At 39.0% G+C, this 15,586-nt stretch overlaps 1 protein-coding gene across 3 annotated transcripts in view; it reads right to left on the bottom strand.

Annotated features, from left to right (window-relative positions):
- Positions 1 to 15,586, bottom strand: part of PSTPIP2 (proline-serine-threonine phosphatase interacting protein 2) — an 80,197-nt gene that overhangs the window by 37,226 nt on the left and 27,385 nt on the right. For all 3 annotated transcript variants that reach the window (XM_072605229.1, XM_072605230.1, XM_072605231.1), the window contains 2 exons: positions 10,550 to 10,584; positions 5,958 to 6,064 (listed from right to left, as the gene is read on the bottom strand). In XM_072605229.1, coding sequence (XP_072461330.1) covers positions 5,958 to 6,064; positions 10,550 to 10,584 — 142 coding nt within the window. The remainder of the gene's footprint in view (positions 1 to 5,957; positions 6,065 to 10,549; positions 10,585 to 15,586) is intronic.

Genomic DNA, 15,586 nt, shown 5'->3' with positions numbered 1-15,586 from the left:
CAGGGTAAGTTATTCTTGGTTGTAAACCTGTATCTCTTGCCTTTTGGAATATTTTCCTCTCATTTTTAGTAGAAGCCCTCAGTTCTTCTGTGAGCTTATCTGTAATTCCTTGTATCTGAACTCCTTTTCAGATTCTTAAAGTATTTTTTCTTTGACATTCCTGAGACATTTCTTTTTGTAGTTTCTTTCAGGAGGTGACTGGTGGAGTTTTTTTTTCATTGTTGTTATTTTGTCCACTGATTCTTTCTAAAAATTAAACTTTTTTTTAATTAACAAAAATCTATTCTCTATCTCCCATTTCCTCACCCCAATTAAAAAAGAAAACCCACATGCATGGTCAAACAAAACATCTCCCACGTTGTTTATACCTAAAAAAATATGTTTCATTTTGTACCCTTGGGTTTTAAGAGATCTGGGCAGTTTTCATTTATTATTTCTTGAAATACAATGTCAAGGACCTTTTAAAAAATGGTTTTTAGTAAGTCAGTCAATAAGCATATAGTAAGTACACAGTATGTGGCAAGCATTGTGCTAAGTATTGACAATACAAAAAAGGGCAAAAGACAGTCCCTGCCCTAAAGCTCACAGCCCCATGCTTCCAGTTCTTGACTAACGTTTAATACTGTCTTTTCTAAGTTATTTTTCTAATTCTTTCCTCCAGAGCTTTTATTTCACTTTTATTCCTTACTTCATTTTTTCTAGATTTTCACGTGTTGTGAAAAATTCATTTTGTTTCCCTTTGAATCTATGCATACAGTTGTTATGAAGTTAGTCTTGTAATAACTTTTGATGTTGGCAAGTGTTTTCTGTGATTTACACATTTGTCCAGCTATAGTTCTTAAATCTGGGCTTTCTTTGTACTAGGGCTGGGCTCCATCCCTTGCTGTGCTTCTGGGTAAAATGGTCAGCTTCACTTGGTTTCCATCCCCTCTCCTGGGCTCTTGCCCAGACCTCTACCACTTGGGGTGAGTTCCCCACGGATCTGTGATTTTCAGAGTGTTGTATCTTCAGAGGCTTCTCTAGTGTCTCAAGAAAGAGTGTTAAGAGTGTTCAGAGCCCCTAGGCATGGGCTGTCCTAGTCTGAACACTGTGGCACTGTGCTGGTTGCTGGGCACTGCCTACTGTGATTTCCCAGGGGTTTCAAGAACCTCACTCTGGAGCTTTCTGAGCATCCCAAGTCTTTTTTAAGAAAGCCTCTACTCTGCCTGCTTCTAGACAAACATCCTATAGCCTGCATTCTCTCATTTCTGGTTATTCAGGGCTGCTTCCTTCCTATTGCCTTGGGCTTCTGGCTTATTTTTTCATGAATTCCTTAGGGGGAAGATGTCACTTACTATAGTTTCTGACTGAATTTCTTGATCATTATTAAGTCTGGCACTGACTTTAGCATTTCTTCAGGAATAGCTATGCCTATCAGCTAATAAACATGTATTAAGTGCCTACTGCGTGTCAGGAACTTTACTAAGTGTTGGGTATGAAGAAAAGCAAAGGATAGTTCTTGACTTCAAGGAGCTCACAGTCTAATGGAGGGGAAAACATGCAAACAAATATGGACAAATGAGTTATATACAGAATAAATAGGAAATAATCAGCAGAGGACAGGCACTAGAATTAAGAGGGATTGGGAAAAGTAGACCATCTTGGCACTGAAGTTTTTTCTTTAGGGAAATGAGTTGGTCAGACCTGTACTCTAGGAATATTATTTTATCCACTGTGTGGAAAAAATTGAAGAGGGGAGAGTCTCCTAATTAGTCTCCTAATACAATACAATAGTCCAGCAAAAGGTGATAAGGACCTAAACTGAGGGATAGCTTTGAGTGGGGGATGCATATAAAAGATATTATGAAGATAAAATGACAATATTTGAGAACTAAATGAATATAAGGGGTAAGGAAGAATGATAAGCTGAGAATAACTTTAAGGTTATAGAGAAATTGAGTAACTGGTAGGATGACAGTAACCTACATAGAAATAAAGAAGCTAGGAATCCAAGGTAAAAGATGAATTCCATTTTGGACATGGTGATACTGAGATGCCCTTGAGAGAACCAGGTGTACATGTTTAGTAAGCAGTTCATGATATGGACTAGATGTCCCATCTCTCTACAGGAAAGAGATGATGGTTAGATATATAGATTCGTTTCCTATATGCACAGAGATGTTAACTGAACCTATGGGAGTTGATGAGATTACCAAAAGGGAAAGTATACTGAGAGAAAAGGGTCTGGGACAAAACCTTAGGGGCCACCTGTAATTAGAGGATGAAACAGGGATGTTGATTCAGCAAAGAAAACTAAGAAGGAGTGGTCAAAGAGAAAAGGGAAGAAACAAATGAGAGTAATGTCATGAAAACCCACAGAGTAGGAAATATCCAGGAAGAGGTAAGAAGATACTCAGAAAGAGAGGAGAAGATACCGAGAAAGATTGGGTGGCAACAGTGTCAAATGGTACAGAGGATTCAGGAAGGATGAAGACTGAGAAAAGTTCATCAAATTTGACAATTAAGACATCAGTGGGAACTATGGAGGAAGAAGTTTCAATTAAGTGATGAGAATTTAGCCAGATTGAAAGAAGCCGAGATGTGAGTAAGAGGAGATAAAGTAGAGGCAATAAATGAAAGTAGTTTTTGAGAGAGAGAGAGAAAGAAAAAGAGAGAGAGAGAGAGAGAGAGAATGAGAGAGAGAGGGAGAGGGAGAGAGAATGAATATAGGATGACATCTTATGGAAATTGAAGATTCAAGTGGGGGAAGATCTAGGCATTTTTGTAGGTAATAACGAAGGATTTATTAGATTTAGAAAGATTACAGAGAATGAAGATATTTTCAGGGTAATCTGTTAGAGGAAACAGGACAGGACAGGATCAAGGTACAAGTAAAAGTGTTAAACCTGATAAGAAGCATGGCATAAGGGCCACTTTTCATAAGAGAGGAGAGAGTCTGGGTTTGGTATGGCATGAGTCATCATAGGACAAAGCAAGGATTTGAGCATAGAGGACAATGTAACATTTAACTGGTTAACCATTGAGTCATGACCAGAAATGGAGAGAAGTGCAGTCAGATCAGTGGTGATGGTACAGAAGATTACTAAGGGATAGAAGGATATTCACAGTGAATACAAAAAATAAGTTTGAAAGAGTGGAACACAGAGATGAAACAAGTGGTGGGTAGAGGAAATTCAAAATTCCTGATCACAGAAGTGCAATGGATAATGATAATATCAAAGGTAGGCTACAGGTGTGATGGGGCCAACTCTAACTATTGTCAAACACTACAAATCAGGGTTTGATTGATTGCCTTGTTGGTTATCTAGGTTTAATAAATGGATGGAGAAAAAAGTTAATAATGCCTATCAAATAGGAATGTATGTGTAGAATCTGTATAAAATTGTATGCCATCTCAGGGAGGGAGTGGGGAGGGAGGGGAAAAAAATCTAAGACATATGGAAGTAACTGTAGAACACTGAAAACAAATAAAATAATTTAATTTAAAAAATAACACCTATTAAATTTAAAAGCATGTCATACACACATTAATTTCTCTGAGAGACAGTTAATTAAGATTTACCAGCAACACACTGGGTGTGACTGTACTACATGTGCATGAGGTGGAGTGAAGGAATAGATCTTGAGTATTGGAGAGACTGAGGAACTACAAGGTCAGGAATTGAGGATGGAGAGGAATACTACAAGCCAGATACTAAACTCTTTCAAAACTGAGGGAAAATCATCTGGAGGCCAGTAGATAACTGCCTCTAAGATCTAGATAGAGTGATACATCTCATCAGACTGAACCTCCAAAAGGAAGGTGTTGCTGAGTGCCAACAGCAAAAAGAAGGTCTGGAAGGAGCCATAGAGAACAAGGTATATGTCAGTTCCTCCTCCAGGACCAATATATCTGAGGGAAAGCAAGAAGCTATACATCTAATACTAGAAGTTCCAGACAAACAACTAGCTGTTACAAATCCCCTCCTATCTCTCTAACTAGATTGCACTAATTTACATTTTGCTTCTGACTTTTGAAATTCTTTTCTTCCTTTAAAGCTGAGCTCAGATACCACTTTTTCCATGAAACCTTCCCTGATTATCCTGACTTAAGCTGAATCCTTCCTCTTCAAATTTTCCTGGAATACTTTGCTAGGATAGCCCTTATCATGGAATATTTTGGGTCACATTCATCTGGGTTCATGCCCTATCTCCCCATTAGACTGAAGCTCTTTGGCCATTTTATTCTCTATCCCTAGTATCTAGCACAATGCCTTGCATCCAGTATGTACTTAATAAATTTTTCTTTGAGTTGAATAGTGTAAAACTAAAGTGCTCAGGAAATTCAAAGTAATGGTAAAGGCCATTATTCCACAGTGATTTCTTTCTCCTAACTCCATCAGTACTTATTAATGCTACCCAAACTAAAACTACTACTACCTCTGCAACATGGGGCATGGCACAGTGTGTTCCCACATTGTCATCAGAAAATGGTAGAATGGGAAGATAATTTAGAGATCATCTAGTTAAATACTCTCATTTTAGAGATGAGAAAACTGAGACTAAATAAAGGGAAGTGACAGACCCTTGGGCACACACCTAGTTCATGGCAGAATGAAGACTGGATATCGAGTTCCCTGACTCTCTCTGCACTACACCATGCTTTTAATATACCCTCTTCTTATCTGTCTCCTACAATATAATAATGAAAAGTGAAAGAATTGAGCTCATTTTCAGGAACTCTAGTCAATATAATGACCAACCACTATTGTAGAGGAACCATGATGAAATGCTGGACTCAGGATGCAGATTGAGACATTTATTTTTTTTGTTTTAGTTCTTTTACTCATGGGCAATAAAGGAATTTTTTAAAATTATGAATATTTGTTGGGAAGACTTTGTTTTTCCTTTTCTTTTTTCATTGGGTTGGAGAAATGAAGTGCAATGGAAAAACAACTGATTTTTATATAATAATTTTAAAAATAAAATTAAGAAATTATTAAGCTCATTATGTGAATAATTCTTGATCAAAGAATACTTCTATTACTTAGGGGAATAGAGTTTTGGAGATCAAAACATCCAGCTTGGCCATGAACCTTGATCGAATCATCTGAATAGTTGTTTAACTCTCTCTTTCAGTTTGCCTTTATGAACCCAGTCCAACCAACAGTGGTCTGGATACCAGAAACATCCATTTCTCTTACACAAGTGGGCATCTTACCCTCAGTGAGGATTTTGTTGAACCTGGAATGGCTCTTAATCTGGTCATACCTGGTCTGTTTCTGCTACAGTTTCAGAAAGCCCATGATCTCTAAGTCCCTCCCTAACACTTGATACTATTATCTCAGTCGGAATATCTTTAGGATAGAAATTTTGGTGATGGGACTGTCTTTTTTCCATGCTCTAGAAAAAGACTGGAAAGATCCATATTTGTCTCCCTTGCTCCACACCTCAAAAGTTTGGTTTTAGAGCTAAGGGAGCAAAGATTGCTCTCTATGGCCTATTTTCCAGAAAGTGAAAGAAAAGGTATTCTTTTAAAAGAGAAGTTAGTATTGACTCATTTTCCTTCAAAACTTGTTAAAAAGAACAAGATAGCTGAATAAGGAAGTGGTACAACTAAGTACCTATTGTGACATGAGTAATTATGTAATTCTTAAATAAACTTGGGACTTTCTAAAGAAGACACAAAAGATTTACTTTTTGATTCCAAGAGGGAATTTATGAAAGATAATTCATGAAAGGAGTTGGTCATTGTGTACTGAGCACTCTGGAGCACATTCCAAATATAGAGAATTTGGTATTTGTAGTTTTTAAGGAGAGGAAGTTCAAGTGGCTTGGAAAATTAACAGTACTCCCTCAAAAACGACTAAGTAGATTAGGTAAGGGTGGAGATGGGTCTGGAAATGAACTACCCAGAATGGATCACAGTATTTACTTCCAGGAAAAAGGCAGCTTCTTTGCTGACAGGAAAACTTCACCTTTTTCCGTTGTATTTTCTGCTTTTCCTTGAATTCTTCCATCTTCCTAGCTTCTTCCCGTAGAGTTTGTGCCAACTGGAGATGTGATTGTCCCACATTGTCTATTTCTGCAAAATAGGGAGAAGAAAAGAAAAGAAATCAATGTCAACATGAATACAAATTTGAATTTATTCACCTTCTTATACTAAAGTACTTGACACAAATTCAATGGCATAAAATTCATTCATTACTAGACAGGACATGATATAGAACAAGAATTTTTAATCTGGTATCCAGAAACTTTTAAAAAATGTTTTCACAAGTTATTTCAATATAATGTGATGGGCTTCCTTTGTAATTCTTTCTATTTTGTTTTATTCACTTAAAAAAAATTATTCTGAGAAGAGCCTCAGAAGATTACCAAAGGAGTCCATGACACAAATTAAGCAAAGAACCCCAGCTAGAAAAAGAATTAACATCTGGAGAGGCTCAAGTCTGAATCCCAACTTATTCTTCGACTAGTAAGAGAACTGTTGGCAATTCAACTTGATCATCCCTCTGGCTGTCCTCTGAGCATGCAAGGCACTCTCTGCTGCCCTCTCCCTCTGGAAATCCCTGGTTTCCTTCCAGACCCAGCTCAAGCACAACTTTCCACATGAAGTCTTTTCTAATCTCTTCCCCTCACCCCCACCCCTCCTCTCCCAGTTACTGGTGCCTTCCCCAAAAGGTTATCTTGCATTGTTTTGTATGGTATGTTGTATATATTTACCACCAGGCCAGGAGTCAGAAAGACTCACCTTCCTAAGTTCAAATGCAGTCTCAGACACTTACTAGCTGTGTGACCCTAGGCGAGTCACCTAACCCTCTTTGTCTCAGGTTCATCATCTGTAAAATGAGCTAGAGAAGGAAATGGCAAAACACTCCAGTATCTTTACCAAGAAAATCCCAAATGGGGTCATGAAAAGCAGGACATGACTGAAAAACGACTGAACACATATACCTATTTATATATGTGCTTTCTCCTCAGCTGGAAAAGTTTCCTGAGGGCAGACTTCATGGTTTAATGATAGCTAATAATATTAAAATTAAATTATATAAAAATTTAAAATAATGGCTGATAATGTTATTAGTAGCTATTTCGCTGTGCTAAGTGCTTTACACATATTTTATTTTATCTTCACAACTACCCTGGCACTACTATTATTATCCTCATTTTTACAGATGAAGAAACTGGAGCAAAGAGGGGCAAGTGACTTGCCCAGGGTCACAGAGCCTGTAAGTGTTCTGAATTCAGGTCTTCCTGACTCCATAATGTCCAGCCCTCTGAGCATAATGGCACCATCCATACAAACCTCAGGTTTGTATTTCCAATTGCTGTTCCATAACAGGCACTTAGCAAAAGTTTGGTGATTGATTGCTGTCAATACACCCTCAGCATATATCAATTGCAACCATACTAAAAGAATTCAACACATTCAAAGAGGTAGAAAGCATTAGGTGCTGAGTGGCAGGAGCGAGAATGTTATAAAAGAGTTAGAAGAGACCTCAGAAACATTCTAGTCCCATCCTTTGATGTTACAGATGAAGACACTAACAGATGAAGAAGGTAAGGGACTTATCACATAACACATCAGTAGCAGAACCAGGACTTGAACCCAAACTCCCAATTGAGAGCTCTTTCTAACATACCACCGTGTGTAAAGTATCACACTGGTACTGAGGGTCCAAAGACAAAAAGCAGTCCTTATCCTCAGGGAGCTTCCATTCATTCCACTGAGAGAAATATATACTATGTAGATAAGTAAAAAATAAGACTATTTAAGGAGAGGGAGAATTCTAACAACTAGAAGAATCAGGAAAAGCTTTAGGAGGTAGCACCTGAGATGGTATCAGATCTATAATGATGGGTCACTGAGTCCGTTGCTGTTCAACGTTTCGTTTCAAAGACCAAAATAACATCATGTATGATGCCTTGACTTGAATGTGAACCAAAGTAAGGCAGAGCTGTGCAAAAGTCATCAGCCTCACTCTCTCTTTCACAGTCATTGAAGTCTAGTGACAAGACAGAAGCCAGCATGACTGGTGATGGCCCAGTGATGAACTTGGCATTTTAATGCCTGACCAAGCTCTAAGCGCTCCATCATGCCTGCTTCCACTGTCTTCATGGATGTTGGAACCAATTGCTCTCATCCAATCATTCCACCAGGGGGAGTCTTCGTATGCTTGGGGTAGACAACCCCCTAATTCACTGATGGATTTGAGGCCTGTTAATTACACTCAATCTGCTGGGTGAGTTTACTGGGGTATGGTCACTAAGCATACTATAGCTTCTTGGAGCTACAGGTGGCAGGTGGGTGAAAGGTGGATGAGCAGTCCTGAAAAGGGCTCTGCAAGCCTTCGCACCAGAGGTGCTAGTCCTCCCCAAACACCCCCTGAGTCACCTTCTGAGAATGGTACCCAATGTTTCCAAAAGTGAAACACACAGACACAGTTCATTTTTACAGATGAGTAAACAGAGGACCACAGTGGTTAGGTTGCTTGCCTAGTCACCAAGTATAAATCCCCTCATAAATGAAGATCACTCACAAAGGTATAGTGGCATAATCAAGGTCCCATAGCAAGTGAATTTCAGCTGAGAGTAGAGTTCAGATTTGACTCTTGTCATACTTGATTCACTGACAAATCTCATGGCAAAGTCCTAAATCTCATTTATACCCCCAACAAAAGCAATATAGTCCAGAGAGAAAAACCTTGATGAAAGGCCTCTCATTTTATCTTCTAGTTGATTTCCAGATATTGTGATTAAGACAAAGAAGGCTTTATCAGGAAGAAAGCCATTCCTCAGCCCACAAAGAACTAGAAAAGAGGAACAGTCCCATGGGACTGAATAATGAGAATTGGTTACTTCACACTGATAGCTTAAAAACTGTGAGAATTGGTTATTTCCAAAGGGCTTCCCCTTCCTGAATTCAGCCTCTGCAACATCTAAGAAGTAAGATAATTGACTATCCACCATCCCCAGGTGAGTTTACTGAGTAAGTGTGAGATGGCAGGACTTCACTTGAGTATCACAATGAGTCTGTACATAAGTGGCTAAGGAGGAAGAAATTGCGCGTGTATTTCTGTGTTAGAGAAAAGGACAGAGTCATTAAGTTATGGCAAACACCAGGGAATTGTTGGTCATGGTGCAAAAATTTAGGAGAAGTTGGTTGTTAGATCCAGTCTGGGAAAACAATAAGACAGCTAAGAAAGCACAAAGAGGATCCAACACCTCTGATCAACCCATAAAGCCTGAGCATAGTACCATTCTTCCTTCTGCACACTCAAAGTCTACACACACAAATCAAAGTTACCCTTGCTAGTCAGTTTAGCCAGATGTTACCTATGTAAGAATATTTGAGGGTGGGAGCAAATGCCCTTAGAGTATGATGTACTCAGCTGATGGGAGCTACCTGAGTTGCCTGCACAAATGGCATCAACATGAAAATATGGTCAAGGAGATAAGTTTGTGCATAATAGACTGACTGAGGACACAGCTATTGGGATATCATAGGAGGTCCACGATGATTATTACTCAACTCTGCCTGACACTGGTAAAGATAGTCCTTTTTGTTAAAAAAAAAAAAAACATGCCACAACAAATAATAATAGTTGCCATTTATAAAAGCATCTTAGGCTACATAAAATGCGTCGTATTTGACCCTCATAGTAGTTCTATGAAATTAGTATTATTAATAATTAGGTATTATTATATGCATTTTACAGGCAAGGAAACTGAGATTCAGAGAAGTGATTTGGCCATGGACAAAGTAAGTACGTTGTTGCTACTGCAGCTGTTTAGTCATTCAGTTATGTCTGACTCTTCATAACCCCGTAGTCCATACCGTCCGTGGGGTTCTCTTGGCAAAGATAATGGAGTGGTTTGCCATTTCCTTCTCCAGTGGATTAAGGCAAACAGATATTAAGTGACTGAGTCAGGCTCACACAGCTAATAAGTGTCTAAGCCTGGATTGGAACTCAGGTCTTCCTCATTCCAGGCCAGGCACTCTATCCACTGTGCTACCTAGCTGCCTCCTAGGCAAATAGAGGTTAAACGCTTTGCCCAAGGTCACACAACTAGTGAGTATCTAAGGCTGGATTGGAACCCAAGTCTTCCTGACTTCGGGCCCAGCACTCTATGTACTGAGACTCTTAGCTGCCTCCATTGTAAGTAAAAGAGGCTGGATTAGAACCCAGAGCTCTGATATTCCAAGTGTAGGATACTTTCTGCTATATCATATTACCTCTCATTAAATAGACAATACATATGCTCCTTGAGGACAGGAATTGGTTCAGTTTTGGTTTTGTACCTCCAGCACACAGCACATTTACCTGGCACATAGCCAGATACTTAACACATGCTTGTTGATTGATTATGAAGTAATATTTGCTGAATGAAAAAATGGAAAGAATAAAGAAAAACTATGCAGGGGTGCCCAACTCCCTTGAAATCACAAAGCCCGAGGAATTCTGTTGAATGTTTTCCTACTTGAAGGTACCACCACTATTAGACTCTCACTAGTTTGATACAGAAATAGTAAGAGACAGAGAATAAGCTGAGGCATATCACTTACGCTGCTTGAAGACTTCCAGGGCCCTCTTCAAGGTGCTGAAAAAACAAATGAAGGGATAGGATTACAATTTTGAAAAGGACCAAATAATGTCCTGCCATAAATCTCACACAGTACACTGAAGCCCTCTCTGGAATTCTTTTGATATGCCCTGGACACTATAGAATACCATGGTCTATTCAAAAATTATCCTTCATCCTTACTGTGATCTGCCCTTATTTTTTTTGTCTTACATTTCCCTGATAACATTCTAATATGAGCTTTTATTATTTAAAGAAGACTGAAAATGAGTACTAAGCATCCTTTTGAAATACAAACTACCACTTCTTAATTTTTTAAATATTATTTTTAGGTTGTTGTTTGCTTGTTTGTTTTTATTTTTTTTGGAAGACAGCACTATACTCCATCTTCTGACTCCAACTCTGATATTGGCCCTGGTTGTCTTCCATGCCTAGAATGCTCTCCTTCCTCACCTCCATCACCTAGCTTCCCTGATTTCCTTTAAAACATAGCTCAAATTTTTTTTTATTTTTTTTAAATTAAATTATTTTATTTGGTTTCAGTGTTCAACAATCACTTCCATATATCTTAGATTTTACCCCTCCCTCCCCTTTATTCCCCCCTCCCTCCCCACTCCCTCCCTGAGACAGCATTCAGTCTTATATAGGTTCTACACATGTGTGTGTTCGTTCTTCGTTGCTGAACACCATGCCATCAGAGAAATAACGGCATGACTTACACTTGACTTTATTTTGAGTGAGTGAGGACTGTGCAGGTCACCAGCCTCACTTCTCCTCCACAGCTATCTGAATCCACTGACCAGATATTCATCAGGATGACTGGCAATGACCCAGGATGAAGCAATTGGGGTTAAGTGACTTGCCCAAGGTCACACAGTTAGTGAGTGTCAAGTGTCTGAGGTGAGATTTGAACTCAGGTCCTCCTGACTCCTCACTGGTGCTCTATTCACTGCACCACCTAGCTGCCCCAAGGTTCTACACGTACTTTCCTATTAAATACATGTTGCATAGAAGAATTAAAATGAAATCATAAAATAAAACAAAATAAAACATAATACAAAAGTAAATGGTCTGTTTCTATCTGTGATCCAGTTCTATAGTTCTTTCTCTGGATGTAGAAAGTGTTTTGCCTCAAGAGTCCATTGGACATTTTTTAAGTCCACGCATTTCAATGAAGTACTAAGTCTACCAGAAAAGTTCCTCACACACAGTGGTCATTGCTGTGTACAAAGGTCTCCTGGTTCTGCTCCTTTCACTCAGCATCAGTTCATATAAGTCTTTCCAGGCTTCTCTGAAGTCTTCCTATTCATTGTTTCTCATAGCACAATAGTATTCCATTACATTCATATACCACAATTTATTCAGCCATTCCCCAATTGATGGGCATCCCCCTGATTTCCAGTTTGGGGCCACCACAAAGAGAGCTGCTATATATATTTTTGTACATGTGGGACCCTTTCCCATTTCTGTGCTCTCTTTGGGATAGAATCCCAGAAGCGATATTCACAGCTCAGATTTCAAAGGATATTCTGCACAAATCCTTTCCTGGTTTCCTCAGCTGCTCTCCTTCTCACACTCCCTCCCATTTACATGTTATATGTCTTTCATGGTCATAGTTATTTGCATAGTGTCTTCTTTGCTAGAATTCAGGCTCCTGGGAGGACCATGCTTTTGTCTTTTTTTTGTCTCTCCAGTGCTCAGCACAGTGCCTGGCATGTAGTAAGTGCTTAATAAGTGCTTATGGACTAAACGACAGACACAACAGTCCCTGTCTTCCAGCTCTACTCTGACACTCTGTTCATTCAATATTACATACCTCACTTCTCCAACCTATGCTTTCTTTTCTTTTCTTACACTTTTGTTTATCTCTCTCGTCTTCTATTTTTTTTTTTTTACAAAAAGCCCTTCTTTACCCGTTATCCCTTTGCAAAAACGAATAAAAAAAGAAATGGTGAAAAAAGCACCTCAGCAAAACTAACCAATGCATCAATCAAATCAGACAGCCAATGCAATATTCCACTCACATTTCTGACCACCTCTGCCAAGAAAGGAGGAATTTACCAAGTTTGGACATTATAATTACACATTTATTTTCCTTTCAAGGTAGTTTCCAGGAATCTGCTGCACTGCCAAACAAAGGTCAACCTCTACCTAAAGGAATTCATTAATGGCCTGAAATAATGAGTGGGCTCTGAATTAGCAGGTACATAGAAAAGTCTCCCAATTGAAGTAACTGGGGTGGACCTACAGATACATAGTCTCTACAGTACCTTAAGGAAAAGTACCATCCTATTGGGGAACTAATACTGTTTTGTTGCTGACATCTGGCTTGCAAAAGGGAGAAATCATGGCTCTTTGTCCCCTTACCAATGAAATCTATTTTTGTTTCATGTGCTAACATTCCATTGCTAGACATGAGAGTAAACCAGGGATGGAACCTATATGTTATGAATCCTTTGACAATCACAGAACTGAGTTCGTGCCCAAGGCCTGTCTCAGAGGCAGGTATGAAGGGGAAGAACCATAGGGAAGTACAAAAAGGTCACATAAATTTGTAAGAAAGCTGGATCTGGAACCTAGGTCCTTGGATCCCAAATCCAGTGTTCTTTCCAGTACACCTCTGAGGGCCACTCCTTCAATCACAGGAGTGACCTCATCAGAGCAGTGCTTTAAACCCACTCTCCAGTCTGTACCACCATATCATCTACTCACTTCACACCCAGCTTACTATAGTCTGTTCCAGTTCTGCACCAGCTGCCTTGCCCTTCTAAGCCTAGTTCTACCCTGGGATTCCCTTGATATGGGTGCCTTACTTTCCTCTTAACCCCTCACTTTCTTAGCTCCCCTTTTATGGCTATCTTCCTCCACTACAAATATGAACTCCTTTAGAGTAGACACCATCTTGTTTTTCTTGGTTTCATATTCCTATCACTTAGCATAGTGTCTGGCATTTGGTAAGCACTCAATAAATGTTCTATCTGTCTGTCTCTCTGTCTGGATGGATGGACTGAAGAGGAGAGAAACTAGAAGCCAAGGCACTACTTAGGTGTTTATTACAATAACCCAGAGGGAAAATTAATGAGACTGTTAACTAAAATGGGAGCAGAGAGAACAGTAAGAGAGATGCTATAGAAATCGAGTTGAATGTGAGGGTTCAGGGTAAGAGAAGACTCAGATTAGATAAATGGAAGAATGGTGTTGCCACCTGCAGAAACAAGGAATTTGAGAGAAGGGGTAGGTTAGGAGAGAAAGATGATGAGTTCAGTCATCTTTTTGTTCTGTTCTCATGTAAACCATTTAAAGGATAGACTAATGCCAATTAAGGTCCATGCTAAACTTTTCTAGCTTTACTGTAACTTTCTGGAGATTCCCTGACACTGTGCCGATTTTTTCATTGTGCTAAGATTTTTCTAATCAAAAACATTTCTTGAAATACAGAACTTAATAGCTAGAATGGACCTTAAAAATAACCTAGTCCAACCTCCTTGCCCCCACCCATATTACTACAGATACAAACACTGCCACATTGAGAGGTATCATGACTCATCCAGTAATAGCTAACTAGCAATGAAACAAAACATGTGTCCTGACTCTCAGTCTGGTGCTATTAAATATGACATCACCAAAGACTAGAAAATATTATAATTAATACAAATATATTCATTTTCCTGGCATTTATTGTAATATTTATTGTAATATCTACATCTGGCATTTATTGCAGCATTTACTGTAATATCTACATCTTTGCATATGCCCGCAGTAGTAAAACCAACTGTTTTTGTATACCTAGAACCAATCATAGTGTCTTCCACATAGTAGATATTCAATAAATTCTTGTTGAACAAACGAATGAATCATTCTCTGTGAAGATTTGGCAGGTCCACTATACTTTTAATATTTTCAATTAGCACTTAAGAGGCAATATGATAAAATGAATCTTGAACTCAAAAAACCTAACAGAGAAACACTATCAATACATATTGACGTCTACAACTTACAGTCTTAGAGAGATTCCTGGGGCCTTGAGACGTTAAGTGACTTGTCCAGGCCTCTCTCTCACACATGGTTGTTATGGGGCTCTGTGTAAGTCACTTAATGTCTTAGGGCCCCAGGAGGCTCTCTAAGATTATAAGTTGCAGATCAGGTGCCAATACGCACTGGCAAAGGGTGTTTCCTCATAAGGAGTTCCCTATACCAATGAAATCAGCACTTAGCGCTTGGCATGTAGCAGATATTTAATAAATGGTTATTGATTAATTGAAATCACAAATCAAGTCTAAAATTTTGAAGTAACAGATAGGAGAATGTGAGATGACTCATTTCAGTCAGTGGAAATGAAGAAGTAGGATTGTCGATCCATAGACACTAATGTCTTAGAGAAATCCTTTGAAAGAAAGTAAACATAGTTTCAGGACCTCCTGAAATGAAGAGGCAGAGGAGCCTTCCCTATGGTGCCCTGCCCCTTATTTCTTCAGGAGGTTCTGGAGATACATTTGATCCCACATTGCTATAAATGTGGAATTTGGAATGCCTCATCAGGAACTTTAAGGAGTATTTAAAAATAAGCATCTTTCTTTTTTGATAAAGACGTTTTCATCTTCTACATTACCATAATAATTAAGGAACTAACTATTCTCTCTGGCTGAGGCTGTTTTTTTTTCTTTTGGTAGAGAACAAGCACCATCATCAAGGAAAGGAGGAACCAAAGGCTTTTCATTCTTCCTCAAAAGTCAGGGAGCCCTCAGGAGCTCTACTGTGGACCAAGATGCTATAAAACAGCCTGTGCCTCTCTGCCCCAAGAAAGACTGACCTCAAATTCAGGTGTGGGCCCTATGTCTTGAGTTTGGTGCTTCTCAGAACCCACTGAATTATCATGCCCACTGCTTTTACTTGAGGGTGGATAGAGGCAGGAGAGTCACCAAATATGCCTTGACAGGAGAATGTCAAAGGAATCTGTGCTTACTTACACATACCTCTGCTTAGTAAAATTTATTACTTCAACTTTGATATCTTTCACTGA

This window comes from Notamacropus eugenii, chromosome 4, assembly GCF_028372415.1.
Source record: "Notamacropus eugenii isolate mMacEug1 chromosome 4, mMacEug1.pri_v2, whole genome shotgun sequence".
Classification (NCBI taxonomy): Eukaryota; Metazoa; Chordata; class Mammalia; order Diprotodontia; family Macropodidae; genus Notamacropus; species Notamacropus eugenii.
Note: the sequence above shows the minus strand (reverse complement) of the source record. Positions and strands in the feature narration are given on the sequence as shown.